The sequence below is a fragment of the Salvelinus sp. IW2-2015 genome, linkage group LG27, assembly GCF_002910315.2.
Source record: "Salvelinus sp. IW2-2015 linkage group LG27, ASM291031v2, whole genome shotgun sequence".
Taxonomy (NCBI): domain Eukaryota; kingdom Metazoa; phylum Chordata; class Actinopteri; order Salmoniformes; family Salmonidae; genus Salvelinus; species Salvelinus sp. IW2-2015.
This window is the reverse complement of record NC_036867.1, coordinates 9,119,665-9,143,028: the sequence shown is the minus strand read 5'-3', so window position 1 is coordinate 9,143,028 and position 23,364 is coordinate 9,119,665. Positions and strand designations below refer to the sequence as shown.

General features: G+C 44.8%; 1 protein-coding gene across 1 annotated transcript in view; it reads right to left on the bottom strand.

Annotated features, from left to right (window-relative positions):
* Positions 1–23,364, bottom strand: part of reck (reversion-inducing-cysteine-rich protein with kazal motifs) — a 53,574-nt gene that overhangs the window by 12,467 nt on the left and 17,743 nt on the right. The window contains 13 exon segments of the mRNA XM_023972493.2: positions 1,821–1,992; positions 2,159–2,281; positions 3,945–4,133; positions 5,240–5,380; positions 5,636–5,772; positions 7,939–8,151; positions 14,035–14,208; positions 14,723–14,987; positions 15,744–15,941; positions 16,601–16,634; positions 18,345–18,392; positions 18,472–18,557; positions 22,074–22,110. Coding sequence (XP_023828261.2) covers positions 1,821–1,992; positions 2,159–2,281; positions 3,945–4,133; positions 5,240–5,380; positions 5,636–5,772; positions 7,939–8,151; positions 14,035–14,208; positions 14,723–14,987; positions 15,744–15,941; positions 16,601–16,634; positions 18,345–18,392; positions 18,472–18,557; positions 22,074–22,110 — 1,817 coding nt within the window.

Genomic DNA, 23,364 nt, shown 5'->3' with positions numbered 1-23,364 from the left:
TGATCTTGACTCAGAAAAGGTTGGTGACCACTGTTCTTGTAACGGTTGTTCTCCTCCTCGTATGAGGAGGAGCAGGGATCGGACCAAAACGCAGCTTTTGTGGAGTACATAATTAATTTATTCAAACAAGACGAACACGAAGCACACTTGATAAATTACAAAATAACAAAAACGACGTAGAATGACCTGGACATGAGAACTTACATAACACGAAGAACGCACGAACAGGAACAGACTAAACAAACGAAACAGTCCCGTGTGGTACATACACAGACACGGAAGACAATCACCCACAAACAAACGGTGTGAACAGCCTACCTTAATATGGTTCTCAATCAGAGGAAACGTCAAACACCTGCCCCTGATTGAGAACCATATAAGGCTAATTAACAATGAACCTAAACAAGAAACAAATAACATAGACTGCCCACCCAGCTCACGTCCTGACCAACTAAACAAAGCTAAACAAAGGAAAATAAGGTCAGGAACGTGACAGTTCTAGAGTTTTCCCTGTTAACACTAGCAACGTTTCCCTTTAATGTGGAAATTGTGATTGAATCAACGTAATATTAGCCACTTTCAATGCAACATACTGAAACAAAACAAACTATGCAAGAGATTTTGTTGTAGGCAGAATGCATCAGAGTAGAAATCTATTGCATTGACACATATGACTCAGCCAGTACTCTACACAGACCGGTGCGGCATAAACAATCAGAGCTACAGTAGGCCTATATGCAAATAGATCATTGCCATATATGGATCTGTGCCATTCACTTTGAACTGGACTGGGTTTACAGCATGCGCGGTCATGAGTAGATGCACTTGTTTTGAGATCAAAGCGAGAGCTGCATGTAGCCATGTGAGCAAATTTTGTTCATATCCTTTGGTGCAGTAGTTACTAAGTTATTAGCCCAGTTATAGATCCTTTCTAGTCAGAAATTGCTTCCTACAAGAGCACAAAATGTTTGCATTTCTACACATCTTTGAAAAGCAAGTCAGGTAGTGCTTTTTTCCCCCCAGTATTGTATTTTGAGACAGGCTTGAATAAGCTATGTAGCCAATAGGCAGAGGGTAGCATAATTTGTCTGATTCTCTGTAATAGTGGTATGGGAATAATAATGCATTTGATTTTGTAAAGTGGTTTATTGCATCAAACAACACAACAAAATGTTCAGTCGCCTCCTTGTCTGAAGGACAAGTGGATAAAAAGATGAATACCGAGCCCTGAATGGAATCTAGGCCTACATGAACACCACACATTGGCTGCTACTGTAGGCTGAATGATAGAACAGCTATTTCCTTGTTAAAATGTTATGAGATGCATTTTCTCCATGGTTTTTGATGGTAGTCCACTCTGGTAGGCCTACATTATGATCAAATAGCCACAGCAGCCTACTTGGCCACTGTTAACAGTAACTTAAAGCGGGTACAGCCTCATTGTTCACAGTAAATACGCGCTGGAAGTTGCACAGAATTTTCACAACATTTAAGTTTGCGCTCAGCAGACCTGAAATTTGCTCAACGTCTCAAAATGTTTTGAGGGAACATTGCTAGTTGACTGAGGTGGAATAGGATCAGGGCTCAAGGCCTCTGTTAGGAGAGATATAGCGTCCTCTAGAGTGGAGGTGTCCAGTCTTATCCACTAAGGCTGTATGGAATGCTTTGAAAATGCATCCTTCCTACCTCCCTTCCTTGAAGTAATCATTGATCGGACATGGCGTGCACATAGTGGAACCTCTGCACTCACCAATCCAATTGTGTTGAATCAGTCATCATTCCAATAAACAAACGATTGAAGGAGTGATGGAGTATCTCACCTCTGGTTCTTCTGGCAGGGGTTGGGGGAACAGGGGTCGCTGCTGCGGCAGTGGCCAAACACAAACTGGTTGTCTTTGAAGCCCATGCAGCGGGCCACACAGGCACTGGGGTAGGTGCGGCCATTACGGGCACACACTGGCACGAAGCGGTCAGGGCAGCCACACGGGAGCCCTACGGAGAGGAGGAGAGAGGGAGAGAAAGAGAGAGAGAGCGGGGCAAGGGGAGAGAGATTAGAGAGAAATGCTTTCAGGATCAGGAAAAAATAAACATTACAATATAGCAATAAGACCATCAACAAACACACTGTTCTTTGTCTCTCTCTCTCACACACACACACCAGTGAAGCGGCGGCGGTCCTCGTCTGAGCTGTCGGCGCTGAGGCACTGGCGGGTGGAGCAGATGGTCTCTCCAGCGAAGCAGGAACAGGGGTGGCAGTCTACCCTGAAGGACGTCCCATGGTCTGTAGGACAAGGACACATCGTCACCCTGTGAGACCTTGTCTGATTTCAGTGGTTATTGGGCTGCAAATGTAACTGTTATCTGACACTTTGAGTCCTTCAGCAGCTGATAGACTTAAACTATGCGATCTGGGTCATGGAACCTACAGTTGTCATGGTTCTACCTTTATCCTTAACCACTGATTCTGGTCTCTTCTCTGCACCTGGGTCCAGCCTCGCCACGTCACAACAGTATTAGACCTGGGAGCTAATATGAGACTTGACTTCTACAAGATACTCTTCTGCTGTGTCCGTGGGGCAGTCCCACTCCTTACGTATTTGTTATTGTTTTTTTCATTGAACAAATAGGACAATGGAGAGATGGCAGGGAAGATTGCGATTCAGTAGGGCGTGGGTGGGATTTGAAAGCATGCCAACTCTGGTAGAGTATGTGTGTTCCAGGGTCTGCAGCTCTAACTGCTAGACCACACAGGCCACATCTACAAGACAGTCTGTAGAAGTTAAAGCAACCCTCGGGTTTGGGCTGTCCTGGTATACCTTTATTTCTTTAGGATCTGAAACATAAAACACGATCTTTAACTAAACTAAGGCTTCCCTATAGGATTACTTCATGTTCCTCTCCTAATGCTGGATATAAGAACTCCGAAGCCCCACCACTCTCACTCTCAGGCAAACCACATCTGTGTCAAATAAGGCTGAAACGTCTGACCCCCCTTTTGAACTGGAGCGAAAACAAACATAAAAGCAAAAGCAATAAACTGATTTTGGTTCAAACAAATGTAGATTCAAAGCCGGTACATTAAACAAAGGGGGGAAGGGGGAAAAAATGCTAATATAAAACCTAGATATGAAAGACAATCCTGTTATTCAAAGTGTTGTTTCTCTATGGGGATATGATTAGCCACTAGGCCACTAGGGGGCAACATCACAGAGTGACTAAGGCCATGTGTAGCCTAGAGGGGGATGTGGTTACTCTATGCTGAATTCTTCCCTGCTGTTCACAGAAGAGTGTGTGTGTGTGTGTGTGAGATGAAGAGAGGGAGAGAGAGGAGACTGGCAGCAGGCTCCTTTCAAGTCACAGTATTGACATATAGGGCGGGCCAGAGGGAGACCGCGGGAAGGTTGGGTGCCTTATTATTATTTTATTATTATTTATTTTAATGTAGTGTTGCCATGCTGCTAGGGGAAGAAGGAGAGTGGCAGTGATGTTAACACTACAGGAAGCATTTTACTTTCACAACCAGGCACAACAGCACCAAGAACTCATCCACAGAGCGCGCTCTCCAGTCCCAAGTCAACTCCTGGGTTGTGTTCAGCAGGGCATGGGTAGCAAAATGTTTTGATACGGAATATAAAAATAAGGGTTCCTTTTTTTTTGTTGAGTTCAGGTATTGTGCTTCCAAGTTTTCCCGTTTTGTGCCTACTGAACACAATTGTGGTCCAACAACTGTCAGTTGTCAGCTTCAGACGTATAACAACAAATGTGCCCAATGTCGGCACGTCTAACTTGTTCCTTTACAGATGGATGCTACACATTGGTGGTGAATGGGGCAAATCAAACTACCCTCACACAATGTAAAGTGCTCTGTGCTTTTAAAATAGTAAGACCTACTGAAAAGTGTCATATGAATTCGAGCCATTTAGAACAAGTAAGGGGCAGCTTACTTTTTCTTTGTCCCCCGACAATGCAGGTCTTGGAGGTGTCTATGCAGGGCATCTCGGCACAGTTCTCCAGCCTGCCACTCTGGCCACAGGTACACACCTCGAAGCAACCCGCCTGCCCATTACGCATGGGCACCTGGATACGGGCTTCCAGGTGGACCAGGAACTCTGAGGCTTCGCCCAGTTTACAGCCTGCACACACACACACACGCACGTACGTACACACAAACCCAGAACACAGTGCAGTCAGACTAACTGTTCACGTCTACACACATACACATGTATTTACAGTGGACACATTGCCTTCTCCTAGCAGCAGTGTTGTCATGATACCAGGTTAAGTATCATTGTACCCGATAACAAAATAATGCCACTGAAAAAAGAAAGCAGGGAGAAGGACTGTGGTTTGTCCCTTTTGGGACCACAACAATGCGTAACTTAACCCTTTACCCTCGTGGGAATTGGCCTACAGAAGAAATATGAAAAGCATATGCATAACCATGGTAGTAATTGAAAGGGAACAGTTTGGAGATTATGGGGAAATGATTCGACCGAAGCTGAGGACACAACAGTTCACCTGACACAAGACTGAAACCAAACATTACACTGTTGATTTTATGTGCATTTTACATTCACTGTACTTTTTGCCAAATTTGCTGATAACACAATCTCAAAATACTCTGGATACATTCAGTAACATGATAACAGTATTCCTGGGAAATGTGGGGTAGGTGCAACATAAGGCAAATAAAATGACAAGGTTTGAGTGAGAGGACTAACTGGTGTCTCAAAGTGTGCACAGTTTCTAAGTCATTTCAATGCACTTTTATGACGTCTTGAACTATAAGGTGTTTTTTTTAGCTCTCCTGGCGGTGCCGTTGAGGAGCTAGAGCAAGCACACTTGCAGTTGTTTTGTTTGGAACACAACCCTGCATCCCCGCCATCACACAATTACTGTTGTTGTTTACGCAATCCAAAAACGGTTCATTATGAATCGATATCTGGGTCAGAAAGCTGCAGGGAATACGAATCACTGATGCATTCTGTTTGTTTTATAATAAACTTGGTCAAACGAATTACTTTTCTATTTAGTTCAATACATTTAGTTGGTGAGACACATTTGATAGAAGAACCGAAGTAACAAAATTCTACTACCAAATCGTTTTACATGTGTGTAGTATGGAAAAAGTACGGTCGTTTCGATGTACCGTGCAATACTACTTAGTAGAACAAGCTCAAAACAGTGTGTCTCTATGTACAGTGGATACGGGTTACGTGGCGGTATTGTTATACTGTACCAGGCACACAGAAGTAGGGCAGGCAGTCCTGTCCTGGCTGACAGCCCTTCCTATTCACCTCACACAGGTGGTTGCTGAGACAGGGGTTGGGGTTACAGGGGTGGATGACCTCCTCAATGATGTTACCCAGGGAGCTAGGAGCTGTGTGGGGACGAATGAGCAATTTAATTTGAAGCTTTAGAGAACTCTGAGATGAATCATTTATCCTTGTAATAACTGGACTCCTTGCATGTATGTGTAATCAACATTCAATGAAAATACTTTTTCATTGTGTGAATATGAATCATGTAAGTCCCTTCAATTGGTAATGGTAAGGGAACAGTGTTAGTTGTTCAAAGACACACACACACACACACGCACACGCACACACACACACACACACACAGTCCCACTCACTGAGATATCTCTCCAGGGGGATGCAGCGTTCAGGGTCGTCTATGGGTGACAGAATCTCACAGATGCGCTCGGCCGTCTGTCCCTCGTAGAAGCGTTTGCGGTCACCACACTGTGTCAGGATGTCTACACAGTCCGACCTGAAGGGTTGTCAACAGCAGGGGAAACGGCCAGTAAAGGACAGGGTGAGGAACATTCACTATTGCAACAAGGGTTGCATAATTCCGGGAATGTTCTATAAATTCCCTGGTTTTCCTGTAATTAGTAGGGAATAAGCAGGACATCCGGAATCATCCAACCAGGATTTATTGAAAGTTCGCTGAATTTTGCAAACCTAATCGCAGCGTTGCAAGGTGTTTGGAAATGATCGAAGGCTACGCAGCATGTACGGCAACGTATGCAATGTCACTTCAAACTCCTTTCTAGTTCGTATTTGACTGTGAAAGATTTTCATTCAGTGCAACACACTATCTAAAAACAGTTTCAAACAGTTTAAAGATGCTGAACTTTAACCCAGTTTAGAGTTTAGCCAGGTCACATCTTCTTGTGGATACAAACAGAGACATACTGTAGCATCGTCTGGCTTGACAGATACAGCAGAAGGCTATTATTGAAAGTGAGGTCAGACGAAACACAAGACAGATTCCTATTCCCTGCATACATCGCACAGCATCCTCCTAGTGCCGGGAAAGCTTAGGTGCAGACATTAAAGTGCTGGACTTGTGTTTGAAGTGACTTGGGCTGCTCTCAGGCTTGCCACTGGCCCTAATGTTACATTCCCAACCGTCTGTCTGCTCTGTTGATTTGCCATCCTGGGGTGTAATTTCCTTTCTAGTCCTTTATTGCGGTCTCAGCTTTTCTTACCCACACTGAGTTAAGAATGCATGTTGCGTTTCTGTTGCCTTGAGCGGGCTAGTGTAATAACGTACCTTTGTGCTGCAGGTAATCAGTATGGTACACCTGGCATTCCACACACTGAGCCAAATAGGATTGACAAAACAATTATGTGTGATAGAAAAGTCATTCATCCGAGAGCCGAAGATTAAGAGATTAAGTTGAGTTGTACAGGCTGTGTATAAGTAATTATTTAAAGAGACAGATTATTTGTACATGGGCATAAGCATGCATGTACACACTCATGTACACGTACACACATAGACACACACACACACACAGACACACACACACATTTCTTGCTCAGACATGAACAGCGGAGCCACAGCGTTTAGTTGTACTGGACAGGGCCAATACAACATGCCAATCTAAGCCCTGACTGATGTATGTGGGGTTCTGCCCTGCCATCGCTCACTGACATCCCGTCTTTGTCCTCTGTGGCTGGATATAGAGGGAGGGAGAGCCTGGGCGGGGGATACAGAGCTCCAGACAGGCCCCCTGACATCCCAAAGCAGCCCAGGAAGAATGACTCTGAAAGGGGTAGCGTGAGGAGGCCTAATCCCCCCCTACCTCCAGAACAATGAAGGAGTGTGTGTGTCTGTCTGTCTTTCTGTCTATGTGTGTGTGTCTGCCCAAGGGCTCCCCCTAGAAATGCAAATGTAAATAAAGGTGCAACAAAAGGCCACTGTCACACACGTGTAGCGCCTGTGAATAAAGCCTGTCAGCTGGAACACGCTCCTGAGCACATTGATAAGGCCTCCACATGCATTGGCTGTTACAGCCCTGAGGGCTAGCCTAGTGTACAGGTACATGCTGGTGTGTTAACCACAGTCACCAACATGCTAACTACCCCATTCAGCCTGACAGAAACCCAGGTGTGATTGCTCTCAGAGGAAAAAGCTCCAATCAAAAGATTTGCTTTCAGTCAAAGGATCTGCACATAAATAACCCGAGGTGGGATAGTGAGTCAAGCCATGCAGAAACCACAACATCCTCCTCCCTGAGTCAATCTGACTACATGTTGTGTCAGCAGAGCGCTCTATATGAGATCACCTGTATTTGGTTCATGTGGTTTTAGGTTCCAGCTGGTACTTTGTCGGTTGTTTCCTGAGGGGGACTTTTCACTGTGACAACGGGAGTCGATTGAAGGTGAAGGTGGGATGCTGTATGTACTTATTTACCTATTCATTCACTTTATTTTACCAGGTGGGTGATTTCAAGATAGAATGTTTTCTCAAAGGCGGGATAAATGGTAACGCATTAACAGCAGACCCACATTAAGCCAATCCCTGGACTAAAAAGCACTTTAAATGAGGCTTCTCCAATGGACACTTTTTAGTCCAGGAGTTGGCTTAACCTGGGTCTGGGAAACTAGACCAAAGTCATACAGAATGAGAACAGAGGGTACGTACTTGCAGATGACGCTGCCGCGGGACTTGCTGTAGCAGGGTTTGATCTGCAGGGCGCAGGCCACAGCCTTCCACATCTCCGGACGACACTTCCTGATGTCCAGGACGGGGATGTTCATAAAGGGCATCTTGATCGTCCCATTGGACCACAGCTTGATGTCGTTCATGGCGCCCTGGTCTGATTGGATGTTACAGCTACGGAACAGCTCAGTGGGCCTGGGGTCAATAAGACCGGGAGACGTGATAGAATTAGCAGATGGACTCAATAGAACACGCATCTATCAGAATGAATACAAATGTGCGCACAACAGAAACATAGAGGATCGGTTAACATTTTCGGGATGGGTGCTAGGTTGCTTCGACTCGAGGTTAGGACATGGACACAAAGTGAGTCACAAAGTGAATCTTACTACAGAAGACAAAAACCCATGTCCTTATACACCAAAACGTAACACACAACACTGCCTCTCTCTGTCTAATGGGTTGCACGTTCACTCTGCCCTGTGAGTCCAGATGTTGTGTCCACAGCTCAACAGCACATGGATGTGGCTGTGATGATGTCACGCCCCGGCCAGCCACTGTTTACTACTATTAGTCACTGCAGAAACATCCCAGATACAAGCCAGGAACAAAAGACCAACGGCTGGTGCCGAGAAGCACTACTTCCTGAAGAAACCTGTTGCTGGGGCGAGGACTATTTTCTTTGATGATCTACGGGAGGGAGGAAGTGTCTTTCATGTAGGTCCAGTGTGGACCGGGTGATTGGTAGGTTTATGTAGGTCCAGTGTGGACCGGGTGATTGGTAGGTTTATGTAGTTCCAGTGTGGACCGNGTTTATGTAGGTCCAGTGTGGACCGGGTGATTGGTAGGTTTATGTAGTTCCAGTGTGGACCGGGTGATTGGTAGGTTTATGTAGGTCCAGTGTGGGCTGGGTGATTTGTAGGTTTATGTAGGTCCAGTGTGGGCTGGGTGATTTGTAGGTTCCACTGGGTGAGGGAGGGATATTTCCGGGGCTGAGGTTGAATGTGGTCTAGCGCTGATCTCCAGCCAGTGGTTGATTTAATAACAGCCTTTAAAATCTCCCACTGGCCACTCATGCTGCCTTGCCGTGTGTGTGTTTGTGTGTCAGAGGTGGAACCAAGTTACTATTATTCGAGTCACAAGAAAGTCTCAAGTCGAGTCACAAGTAGAACGAGTCTCGAGTCAAGTCCAAGTCATGCATTCTAAGAGCAAGTTAAGTCCACTCACAAGTTTTTTTTCGAGTCAAGTGTCAAGTCATGTAAAAAAACGTTTAAAAACTTTACATTAAATGAGTTGTGTTGGATGGCAGGGTGCTACAGACAGCTATAGCGGTCGCTAATATTAAAGGCCCAGTGCACTACTTTCTGAAAAAATAATTGAAAAAATACTTTTTCAGGGGGTGCTGCAGCACCCTCAACACCCCTACTTCCTGCGGCTATGAATGTGTCATTACATCCATAAATGGTGATGTATTTTCAAAACGCAAGACACAGAAATAAACTGCGCTTTGTACCTGCATTTTGTGCTAAAAGTCATTCATGTTGACAGTCATGATCAACTAGGGATGTTATGTCACTTCTGTTATGTCCAGAGCAAGCAGGATCATACAGCCTAGTTGTAAGCAGCAGAGGTTGACGATCTGCTGTATGCAGCGGTTAGAAAGCATGGTCTGTCTTTAGCCTTTCTCTTCCTCACAAATATTGTAATAAATTCGCCAGAATGTTACATCTTCATCCCATTAGTATTGAAGGCAGTGCGATGTTACAGCGCTCTTCAGACATAGCCAGTACGCAGAACTGATGTATATAGCCTAATTAATTCACCCAAACTAGGACTATCTGAAATATGAAAATGATCAATGAAATCGCCATGTAACCTATTGTTCCGGCAAAGATATGTCCGTAGCAGATTGCTAAACTGCATTCTATATGGATAATGTAAACGTAAGCTACTCTGTTTCTGTCGGGCATAACCGTAGAAAATTAAACAAGTGCTTTCTGGTCACTAATCTGAATATGTGCGCCCGCCTTTGCGCGCCAATGCTGATGACTGGTCATTGGTCAGCAGTCAAGACGCTCAACTCTTTGGTTCTGAAGCACAGATAAGATGTTTTTGAGACAATAATTTTGTGCAATGCCGTAGGCCTATGTTCGTGACCAGATCAAATAGGAAAATTTATAAATATCAAATACAAATCGTAGACTTATAGCCTACCTATGTAATCTATTAAAATATGTAAACTATGAACAATATGGATTCTTCCCATTCAGTTTCATACTCACACCCCTCAAAAGAGGACCACTAGCTCACGCGACCTGTGTTGTTTGACAGTTTTCTGGTCCAATCAGAGGACCGGGTGTATGTTTCACTAGCCAATCTGTTGTGTGTTTTGCAAAATACTGTCTCTGTCTGCGTGGAGAGTAATCCATGGCAACTCTGTGCCAAAAAATGAGTGTCAAAACGTTACAAAACATGGAAAGATAATTTCAAGTCATCAGTCTCAAGTCAAAGTCTTGAGGGTTCAGTTATTTTATTTTATATCAAGTCAGTCTCAAGTCTTCAAATTTGTGAGTCCAAGTCATGTGACTGGAGTCCACACCTCTTGTGTGTGTGTGTGTGTGTGTGTGTGTGTGTGTGTGTGTGTGTGTGTGTGTGTGTGTGTGTGTGTGTGTGTGTGTGTGTGTGTGTGTGAGAGGGGAAGGAAAGTGAGGTCTTGACCACAAGCAGAGGGACCACAGCCTTACCTCAGCTCCAGGTCATGAACCAAACGTGACCCCATGGGTGGGTAGTGGGTAATGGTCATAGAGGTTTTCCACTCCACCCAAAAATAAACTTTAATGACATCTTCACTTTTATTTACTTGACTCGTTCCTATTCTCGCTCTCTCTCTTTTATGTCTCTCTACACATTGAAAACCACCCAGATGGAAAGGAAGGAAAGTAGCTCCAATTAAAGCATAGGTATTTAGGATTGTTATGAAATACATTTCATTTTCACCAAGCAGGCTCAATACAGTCAGTGAGTCAGCTATTCCTCATATAACTTCATATTTTCTTCTTAATAAAGAAAGATCAACTTAAAATAGGCATGGTGTTTATGGCAACTGTTTCCATACTCTCAGTCAATAACTAGAACTAGAAGAGTTGTATCTAAGTTAGTGGTCTAGCTCCTAAGTCAACTTGAGTCAACCGGAGTCAACATCCTAGGTCCTGGGTGTGTGTACATGACCTCTTTCCCCCACTTCCCTCTCTCTAGCTCTGCCCCCCTCTCCCACCCTCCTCTCAGAATGATTGGCATTTGGATTGAGACTTCCTGCCATGGGCTTTGGTGGGCCCTGGGCCATGCCAAGAAAATAATATTGTCCAGACAGACAGACAGGCAGGCAGACGGGTGGACAGACAGACAGACAGACAGACAGACAGACAGACAGACAGACAGACAGACAGACAGACAGACAGACAGACAGACAGACAGAGGTCAACAATGGGTTTTTTTTAGCCTCCAGCCCTATTTAACTTCCATACTGCGACTGTGCCCCCACGCCGCTGGTCACCCCAGCTTTTGAACCCCCGAGGGGGGGAAGACTCTCGTGCAATGGCCCGGGACTCCTTCAAAGGAAATGAGAGCTAGCGTTTGTTTGTCTGTACTCTAAATCCCACAGTGGGGAGCAGCGGTGCCATCATCTAAAGAGGAATTCATTGATCTTCTCCGATGAAATAATACATGGAATACTTGGGATTTCCAAATCTTCTCTAAGAGGGCCTACCATGAGAAGTTTCAATTACCTTTTTTTGTTTGATTGAACATTGATTACATCGTTTGCCTGCCGGGCTGCAATTCAAGCGTTGATACAGTTGTTTTATGATAATCAATGATGTTATGGTTTCATTATTATTTTGTTGTAACCCATACAGTCAACAGACAAAGACATATGGAAAACAATATCACAGACAAAGAGAGGTCAAGCGATGAGATGGAGTTTAAGTCTGTAGCTCCACGTTCTTCAGATCCCTCTATCCAATCATATATTTTCTCTGTCCCTGACTTCAGCCTGGAAAAACAATGCTTTTGAAACCGGACAAAGCAAATGAAATGGAGCTTGTGGACAGTGCATGGTGGGGATGAGTCCACGAGTGGGGATCATTCTGTTGAACTGTGTGTGTTTGTGTGAGTTCGCCCGGCTTTGATGGCGTCCAGCATGGATCTCAGGCCCTGTCCCAAGCCAGGATGCAGCAAGCTGTGACACGCTGGCCTCCAAGGTCATTGATTGTTGAAGGGAACCCACACATCATAAACTATAGTAGCACACACACACACACACACACAACACACACACACACACACACAACCACAACACACACACAACACACACACACACACACACACACCCACACACACACACCACACACTATCTTCTCTCTATCCTTTTCTCTTTCCTTCTTTCTCGTGACCTCTAAACAACCTAGCACAAAGTCATGGAAGGCGACCACAACACTCACAGAGCCTATAAAGCAACATCATCGTCAACTAGTCATTGTCTCTCTGAAGAGACCCCAGAGGTCTTGGTTTCACCCGGCCCCAACCAGTTGGCCAGCCAAAATGACTAGCATGGGATCGACTAGACACAGGGCTTCGTTTCACAACCAACGTTTAAACAGAAAGATAAATACATGAAACGTACCAATGTCATTGTGTTAACTGCAGTGTATTATTTAATGTGGTTACGAGGCTGTTGGTTCCAGTTTGGGTTTGGAGGTGCACATAGGGTTATGTATGGAAGCCACTAACCCACCAACCACAGGGCTGGGGAAAATGGTGGGGTGGACGCACTCACTCACTCCCTCCCTACCCAACCTCGCCTTCTCCCCTGACCTTCCTGTGACACTACAGGACTAAAAAATCACATTAGCCTAGCCTGCGTCAGACCAGCCCAATGCTTGAGGTGATGGAGAACATGGGTTTGCAGGATGCCAGTTCACCATTCGGCCATTTGTGAGTTACACTCTGGTTTAACGAAATTAACTAATTTAGAATTTACGTGTCTTTTTTCTCTTTTAAATTGGATGTGTGACTAAATGAGAAGGCCCATCAATGCAACAGAGCATTGCAGACTCGTTTTTGGATGTATGCAGTCGTTGTGGATGGATTTTGGATTTTGAGTTAGTCAGTACAGTATAGTAGGTACCAGACCTGTTGTAGACCTATTGTAGGTCTGGTACAGTGTGGTATAGTCTGGTACAGTCTGGTACTGTGTGGTACTGTGTGGTTCAGTGTGGTTCAGTTCGTAAAAACGTGGCACTAACAATGCAAATGTTGTGAATTTGTTGCAGGGATCTCATACAAAAATGTATGCATAAAATAATCTGTTAAGAGTGTCATATATTGCAACTATATAATAATAATAATAATAATAATAATAATATAGTCCCTTCAGAAAGTATTCGCACCCCTTTTTTCCCGCATTTTCTTGTGTTACAAAGTGGTATAAAAGTGGATTTAATTGTCATTTTTTTGTCAATAATCTACACAAAATACTCTTTAATGTCAAAGAGGAAGAAAAATGCATACTTTTTAAATTGTTTTTATTTTATTTTTGTATTATTTTTTAAAAAAAGTACTCTTTTTCTCCCCAATTTCGTGGTATCCAATTGGTAGTTACAGTCTTGTCCCATCGCTGCAACTCCCGTACGGACTCGGGAGAGGCAAAGGTGAAGAGCTATGCGTCCTCTGAAACACAACCCAACCAAGCCGCACAGCTTCTTGACACAATGTCCGCTTAACCCGGAAGCCAGCCGCACCAATGTGTCGGAGGAAACACCGCACACCTGGCAACCGTGTCAGCGTGCATTGAGCCCGGCCCGCCACAGGAGTCGCTAGTGTGCAATGGGACAAGAACATCCTTGCTGGCCAAACCCTCCCCTAACCCGGACGATGCTGGGCCAATTGTGCGCCGCCCCATGGGTCTCATGGTCGCGGCCGGCTGCGACAGAGCCTGGACTCGAACCAGGATCTCTAGTGGCACAGCTGGTATATATACCTAGCTACTTATCTGGTATAGTAGCTAGGTATATACCATACCTGTTGTTGAAGTTGGTGCAGTAGGCCAGGTCCTTACAGCCCAGCTGGCAGGGCTCCCTGACGTCGGCCAAACAGGTGATCAGGTCCGTCTCCACAGGGTTGTACTCGCACATCTGATCAAACTCCTGCCATGTCTGAGTGCCCCAGTTGGTGCTGATCTCCTGACACATGTCCCTTTTGGTTGACAAAACCCGAGTTAAACATACAGACAGAGTCACAACCCAAGAATGTAAAACCAGACTCAAATGTACACTGCCTTTGAACAAGGTAAATATCTCCAAAACTTTGAGTGTGCCTAACCTTCTGGCACATCTAACTGTATAAAGTCATCTGAAATTGTACATCTTGAAATGTGCAATAATCTGAAATCTGAAAACACGTTTTCACATGTGTGGTTTCATGGTATCACATGTTGCTTTATATGTTGTCATATGTGATTACATGAAAATGTGTTTTTGGAACACTTCATGTGTTGACTTGAAATTCATGTGGTTTCCGTAAGGCTCTGTAGCTAGCTCAGTTGGTAGAGCATGGTCCTTGTAATGCCAGGATAGGGGGTTCAACTCCCAGGACCACCGATATGTAAAATGTACGCACAATTGACTTTGTCGCTTTGGATAAAAGCGTCTGCTAAATGACATATATATTATTATAAACATCTCATCAGAGTACAATGACTCCAACTAACCGGCACAATGAGGTATTGGCTTTGGAGCAGCAGTGCAGCTTGGCGCCGTCGATCTTGGCGGTGGGGGAGGTCTCCGTCTCGCTCTTGGTGGGGGGGTGGGCGCTGCCCAGGAAGCACTGCCACAGCGGGTCCTGGGGCAGTGGCTGGCTGCCGCACTCATTGATCAGGCCCTCCATGATCTCATGCTCCGTGGTCATGGTGCGAAGGATGCGCCGGCATGCCACCTGGCAGTGGGGCTCATCGGCCCGGTCGCAGCAGTACAGGCCTGGATGGACGAACAAACTTAGTGATAGGCAGTGATGGGCGCTGCCCAGGAAGCACTGCCACAGCGGGTCCTGGGGCAGTGGCGGGTCCTGGGGCAGTGGAAGGCAACACAGACATAAGATACACACTGGCTATATTAAATGGGTTCCTGATAGATTAGTATTTCAATTCAATGAAATATGTTTTTCTTTACTCCCGAGGGGCATTTTCTTGGGCAATTATTTGGGTATAAGACTACTCATTATCTATGGGGTTGCTGATAGATTAGTATCAGATTATTATTATGATTTTTTGTTTTTAAATGTAACCTTTATTTAACTAGGCAAGTCAGAAGAACAAATTCTTATTTACAAAGACGGCTTACCGGGGAACAGTGGGTTAACTGCCTTGTTCAGGAGCAGAACGAAAGATTTTTACCTTGTCAGCTCGGGGAGTTGATCCAGCAACCTTTCGGTTACTGGCCCAACGCTCTAACCACTAGGCTAAAAAGCACAGATATACTCAGTATCTACAAAGCTCCTGATAGGTTAGTATTAGAGATACTCAGTATCTACGAAGCTCCTGATACGTCAGTATTAGATGTACTCAGTATCTGCAAAGCTCCTGATAGGTCAGTATTAGAGATACTCAGTATCTACGACGCTCCTGATAGGTCAGTATTAGATGTACTCAGTATCTGCAAAGCTCCTGATAGGTCAGTATTAGAGATACTCAGTATCTACGACGCTCCTGATAGGTCAGTATTAGATATACTTACTGTCTATGGGGCTCCTAATAGGGTAAGACTTGGTGTAGTTGCCCACACAGCCAATGAGCTCGGGGCTGATGCTCTGGCAGTATCCCTTGACAGCTTTGATTTGAGAGACGGTTGGGGAAGAGTCTGTCCGGAAGATAGCCTGGCAGTACTCTCTGCAGTTGGTGTGTCTCCCTGCATAGCTGCAGCATACCGAGCCCACTGAGGCAGCACAGACAGACAACACAGTTACAACTTGCTTTCCATCAGTCATTCACTTCAATGGAATTGTAAACAGAATCGAGTAGAAAATAGTTTATTATTATTATTATAAATTATATTTAGTCTATTTTGTTTTTAAATAGCCTTTAGCTTCATAAAATATATGACACACATCGCAAACATGATCGACATTCAAGCATCAGGAACTCTTCTTTGCTGAATTAAGAGTAGAATAGAGTAGACTTCCAGGATTTCCTAGAGAATAGTCTGATTAAATATGCATGGTGAACATTGGGGGTGATCCTTAGTTGCTAGACTTCAGGGAAGTCCAAGACCTCACATCCTCATAATCGCCCAAAGGCATGTCTGTCACATCTGTGGTGGGCTTGTCTGCAAGGCAGTTTCGCAGCTCCGAATACAAATAAGGGCTTCATCGGCTGGCTGACTCCGTGACAGATGAAATCATTTCTGCGGACCAAAGGTCAAGACCTTGCCTTTCAGGCACGTAAACATGGCTTGTCAAGCAGAGTGGTGACTCTTTTCCTACTCACAGAGGTCAAAGGGCCCTGAGCTGACTCCATGTTTAATCACACTGGAAAATCGCGCTCAGATTGGTGGACTTGGGCTAGCAGCTTGTCATGGAGATTTGGGAAACTTACTCTCATTTTTGATGATACAGCTGTAGAGTGGTTTCTGGAAATGAGAAGAAAAATAACTTTGTGATCAGAAGTATAATTGAAAAAAAATTATTATGTCAGTTCTCTCTCTCTCTCTCTCCCGCGTCCTGCTCCGGTTTGCCGTTCTTCTATGTTCTATGTCTGCCTCGTCTCCCCCCGTCATCTCTCTCTCTCCACGCCTCTCTTTCTTCATCTCTGCCCCGCTTGGTCTCCGCTTCGTCGTTGTTTTCTGCTCTCGTCTCTCTCTCTTCTTTCTCTCTCCACCGGTCTCCCTTTGCTTCGAGTTCTCATCTTCTCTCTCTCCTCTCTCTCTCTCTCTCTCTCTCTCTCTCTCTCTCTCTCTCTCTCTCTCTCTCTCTCTCTCTCTCTCTCTCTCTCTCTCTCTCTCTCTCTCTCTCTCTCTCTCTCTCTCTCTCCCCCTTTCTCTCTCTCTCTCCCCTTTCTCTCTCTCCTCTCCCCCTTTTCCTCTCTCCCCTCTTTCTTTCTCTCTCTCATCGATCTCAATCCCCATCATCGACGTCATCAAGGTCATCTCGTCGCTTCTGCCCTCGCTCAGTTAGTGGCTCATTTGGGCTCGTCTTCGTTCTGGATGGCGGTCGCCTGGCGTATAGCCTAGGCTTGAGTGGCGATGGAGGGGACAGGCGCCGTGCCGGGTGCGCGTCGCTCTCATCGTCTCTGCTCATCACTCTCTTCCTCTTTCTCGCCTCTCTCTCTGTCTCTATTGTTCTGCTCGTCACCGCCTACCCCCCTCGTCGGCTACTCTCCCCCCTCTTTCTTTCTATCTCTCATCAAATGGGTATCCAGGGCAGTGATTGGGGACATTGCGCTGTGTAGGGTGCCGTCTTTTGAACCTGAGTCTCTGTGGTCAGTAAAGATACCATGGAACTTATTGTAAGACTAGGGGTGTTAACCCCGTGTCCTGGCTAAATTCCCAATCTGGCCCTCATACCATGGTCACTTAATCACCTGCTTCCAATTGGCTCATTCATCGCCCCTCCTCTCCCCTGTAACTATTCCCCAGGTCGTTGCTGTAAATGAGAATGTGTTTTCAGTCAACTTACCTGGTAAAATAGGGCTTAAAAAAAGATTGAAAAAAACCAACATAAAAACAGTCCTGTCCTAAGTACTGTTAAAACTTAATCTGAAAACTAACTGGCTTCTTTCCAACAACACCATAGAGGAACATAAAGGCCAGTGCTGCTGCGTGCTTTGGCTCCCCTCACAAGGATTCATGAAAGGGCAAGATGAAAGGGGCCAGTGCCTAATTAAAGCTGGTGGGGGGAGTTTGGTTGTGGTTGTGGTCCAAACCAAACATTAAGCCCGCCGCTTTGTTTGTTTGTTTGTTTGGAACGAGGAGGTGAGCCAGATGAAAGGAGACCTCTGCTAGCACATCGCTAGCCTACGCTATGCTAAGCTAATAGCTAAGCTAAATCTTCTCAGCAGGACTGGATGAGCTCACTCCTCTCTCCCTTTGACGAGAGTGGCTCCAATCAGAGCTAAGATAGAGTGCTACACAGACAGGAAATGACCTCATAAAGAGGGGTGGGGATGAGCACGATACTGAGATGGACCGTAAAGACTTAACACTGCCTTTATCTTGTAAAAGCCAGGGAAAAGGCCAGGGAAAAGCAGCAGAGAATACATACAGTCTCTCAGAGTCAAAAGCATTTGCTCAATTTAAACAAAGCACATTATTTTACACAATACATGACCTTGTGCTACTTACTTCTGTGTCTTTTTTGCATATTTTTGTGATGTCGTTCTTGGATGATGCCTATAGGGTCAGAGAATGAGGAATTAGGTGAGACCATATGGATGAGGCCATAACTGGCCAAACTAACTTCCTCTCTCACCTGCTTGCACTCCCTGCGGCACTCTGCCGAGATGGCCAGCTCACAGCAGCCAAGGCCAACCCAACCATCGGACTTCCTGGACGCTCCTGTAGACAAACAAAAATGGCCACCATTACCCACAAATCTTTCTGGGTGTTTCATTATCACAGTAAAAGCATGGGTTAATTTTATCCTCTAGTTGGGGTTTGCAAAATATTCATACTTTTTAATGGGCAGCATATTAAAGCCAGACTCAGTATGACCCAAATAAAATATATATATTTTTCCAGTTTTGAAATGGATAGATGAAAGCTTATTTGGCCATTTCTGTCACCTCAAAGTGATTTAAAATTAAGTTTTTATAAATTATAAGTACATCAGTTTTGTTTACAAATTGCTGGTCAGATTTCTCCAGGTAATTATGATGCATATAGAATATTCTATCTGTTACTCTGATCCATCCACGACTACAGCAACACATCAACAATACATACAAATTGGCCTATCTACTGTATATCGCTCTCAGTATTAAATGATACAGAATAAAAGTGTAATTTTAGCTGAGAAACGCGTGTCGTAAAGGTAATGTTGGCTCCTGGCTGTCAGTCCGTCTGTGCGGCTGTCTGTCTGTGCAACAGCTGATGATGTGCAGGATCGCAGATTTGAAAACACCGGCGGGTCTGTCGTTACAAAGTTTATTCAATGTTGCTAGCTTGAGCTTCTGAATGAAAGTGTAATTGTGGGCAATTTTCATTCAGCAATGGATTGGGAATATTTTCTTAGTTTACCACTAGCTAGTTCAAATCAAATTTTGTCACATACACATGGTTAGCAGATGTTAATGCGAGTGTAGCGAAATGCTTGTGCTTCTAGTTCTGACAGTGCAGTAATAACTAACAAGTAATCTAACAATTCCTCAACAACTATCTAATACACACAAATCTAAAGGGGTGAATGAGAATATGTACATGTAAGTATATTGATGAGCGATGGCCGAGATGGCCGAGCGGCATAGGCAAGGTGCAATAGATAGGTATAAAGGTATAAAATACAGTATATACATGTGATATGAGTAATGTAAAGTGTCATTATTAAAGTGGCATTATTTAAAATGCATTGTATAAAGTGACTAGTAATCCATTTATTAAAGTGGCCAATGATTGGGTCTCAATGTAGGCAGCAGCCTCTCTGAGTTAGTGATTGCTGTTTAGCAGTCTGATGGCCTTGAGATAGAAGCTGCTTTTCAGTCTCTCGGTCCCAGCTTTGATGCACCTGTACTGACCTCGCCTTCTGGATGGTAGCGGAGTGAACAGGCAGTGGCTCGGGTGGTTGATGTCCTAGGTGTTCTGGAGGGCAGGTAGTTTGGCCCTGGTGATGCGTTGGGCAGAACGCACCAGCCGGACTACTGCTGGTTTTCTGTTCTACCTGATAATTAATTGCACCCACCTGTTGTCCCAGGTCAAAATGGCCTGATGGCCCCAGGTCAGCCTCCTGAGAGGCGCTGTTGCGCCTTCTTCACCACTGTCTGTGTGAGTGGACCATTCAGTTTGTCTGTGTGTACGCTGAGGAACTTAAAACTTTCCACCTTCTCCACTGCTGTTCCTTCAATGTGGATAGGGGGGGTGCTCCCTCTGCTGTTTCCTGAAGTCCACAATCATCTCCTTTGTTTTGGTGACGTTGAGTGTGAGGTTATTTTCTTAACACCACACTCCGAAGGCCCTCACCTCCTCCCTGTAGGCTGTCTCATCTTTGTTGGTAATCAAGCCCACTACTGTTGTGTTGTCTGCAATCTTGATGATTGAGTTGGAAGCATGCATGACCACGCAGTCGTGGGCGAACTGGGAGTACAGGAGGGGGCTGAGCACGCACCTTTGTGGGGCCCCAGTGTTGAGGGTCAGTGAAGTGGAGATGTTGTCTCCTACCTTCCCCACCTGGGGGCGGCCAGTCAGAAAGTCTCGGACCCAATTGCACAGGGTGGAATTGAGACCCAGGGCACTCCAGCTTGATGATGAGCTTGGAGGGTACTATGGTGTTGAATGCTGAGCTGTAGTCAATGAACAGCATTTTTAGATAGGTATTCCTTTTGTCCAGATGGGATAGGGCAGTGTGGTGGCGATGACGTCGTCTGTGGACCTGTTGGGGCAGTATGCAAACTGAAGTGGGTCTAGGGTGGCCGGTAAGGTGGGGGTGATATGATCCTTGACTAGTCTCTCAAAGCATTTCATGATGACAGAAATGAGTGCTACGGTGCAGTAGTCATTTAATTCAGTTATCTTTGCCTTCTTGGGTACAGGAATAATGGTAGCTATCTTGAAGAATGTGGGGACAACAGACTGGGATAGAGAGCGATTGAATATGTCCGTAAACACACCAGCCAGCTGGTCTGCGCATGCTCTGAGGACCTGGCTAGGGATGCCGTCTGGGCCAGCAGCCTTGCGACGGTTGACACGTTTAAATGATTTACTCACGTCAGCCACGGAGGGGGGGGACACACAGTCCTTGTTAGCTGGCTGCGATGTGGCCCTGTATTATCCTCAAAGCGGGCAAATAAGGTGTTTAGTTTGTCTGGAAGCGTGACGTCGGTGTCCGTGATGTAGCTGGATTTATTTTTGTAGTCCGTGATTTCCTGTAGACTCTGCCACATAAGTCTCATGTCTGAGCCGTTGAATTGCGACTCCACCTTGTCCCTGTACTGGCATTTTGCTTGTTTGATTGCCTTGCGGAGGGAATAGCTACACTGTTTATATTCAGACGTATTCCCAGACCTCTTTCCATGGTTCAATGCAGTGGATCGTGCTTTCAGTTTAGCATGAATGCCGCCATCCATCCACGGTTTCTGGTTAGGGAAGGTTTTAATAGTCACAGTGGGTACAACACCCATATGCATGAGCTAGTTGGACCATATTTTAGACTCCTCAGCATGACCAGTATGCTGGACACCGTGGATAGTGCCAATAAAAATCACAAAAGCAGCTCTGTCTACTGGTCAGTGAAGCTAATTAGCAAGCTAGCAGTATATCATTGTCTGTGTTAATTAGAATAACATTATACTGCTATAACGTTCATAGCTGACTCATTTTTATAATACGGTAGAGTAACCTAAAGAGCCAGTTGTAGGCTACAAGCAAATGAGAACACCAGCTGTCTGATACTGATCAAAGGGCAGCTGGCCCAGCGGCCGCTTGAGAAATCTTAGGTAGAGCACGTTATGACGTCTTGCCTAGGTTTGTTTACAAACAAGTAAAACTGTCGCCCCGATAGTTTGATATTTCATGAACACAAACTACGTAAATGAGACTTACTGAGTCTGGCTTTAAACTGTGGACTTATATGGACTTTTAGTGTGGGCTCAATGGGTACACAGTGTTGAGCTAAGCAACACTGTGTGTGTGTGTGTGTGTGTGTGTGTGTGTGTGTGTGTGTGTGTGTGTGTGTGTGTGTGTGTGTGTGTGTGTTGTGTGTGTGTGTGTGTGTGTGTTGTGTGTGTGTGTGTGTGTGTGTGTGTCTCTGTAGGTAAGGATCAACAATGTTTTTGCATCTGGGAGGCATTATGTTATGTTCTGACAGGTAGATTTGTCTGTAACAGCAACGTATCCCTTTGAAACGCTGGCTGCAGATCTTACCAGGTAGTGTGGAGTTGATGCAAATCCAAAGCTCATTCTGTGAAATACAGAAAAAAGGTCATAGCATTATAAACAGAGGACCAATGCCAAAACAAGCAAGAGAACAAGAGAAGAAAATGCCATGAAAATGCCCAGTTCATAACAGAACGACAGGTTGTTTTGACGTACGGTGGTTTCTCTGGAGTTGGGACAAATGAAAAAGGAAGGGCCTTGTGTTGAACGTAAGTGAGCATGAATGAACCACACGGAAGACCTCTGTCAGGGGTTTGTAAAAGTAAGGATGTCTGTGCATTTCTAGACATCCTGTCCCCAACATTTTTTTCAGCCCTCAAAAAAATGACCTCAGAGAACTCTTGGCTCTGGTGAAACAACAGGCTATTGAATTTTATAGAGAGCATTTTATTTTTAATTAAAACATATGAATGCAGTGGAAAAAACAACAGAGACACATACACTCATAAGAGCTTTGTGGTAACATACTGTGGGATTAATAACACACAGTAATAAACACAAACATCCCAGGCTCCTCTGGGTAGAGAACACAACGCATGGAGAAGGAGCAGTGAGTGGCTCAGAGAGCACACTCCCTCTAGCCCTAAACAAGATGATCAACTTAAAAAAACTGGACATTGTCTGAGGTTCAGCTCCGTACATCATTGTAAACACTCACTCGTGTCAGTTGGCTCGCGAAGAGAGGAGCCGCTTGTCAAGAGGCATCACTATAATTTGCGAGGCCGACGGAGAGACAATATATATTTACATGAAGTATAAACATGATTTGTGATGAAGGGAAACCCAAGAAAGTTTCAGAACATGAAGGACGACAGAGGGCGAATGTTAGTACATCTACTATTACACCTCACAGAGCCAAGAATCCCTAAAAACAGCTTTGAGATGTTTAGCGGGGTCTTAGAGTGAAAGGAACCTTGGAACTGCAGTGCTAACATGCTGGTGAAATCGTTTCCAAAATCCAAACATCTAATCCATTTTAGCAAATGAGTGCAAGACATGTGTGCAAATAAAATAAAGTATTTACCTCTAGCTAATGACAGACTGGTTCCTAATTGGCTGTTTCGAGCAGATAAAAAACATTAGGGTTTGTAATTACGTTGGTGGGTGAGGAGTGTTAAGCTTGGTTTCAAGCTCCGCTTTTTGATACTTATTTTATACTTGTAGCCAAACCCGGTGCAATAGACTTGTGATTAATGCGTATAAGCTTTACCATGGCCACCGATACATTTCCTCTGTCATAATGAAAGATTTCATAGCCAACTTTATTACAGACACATTT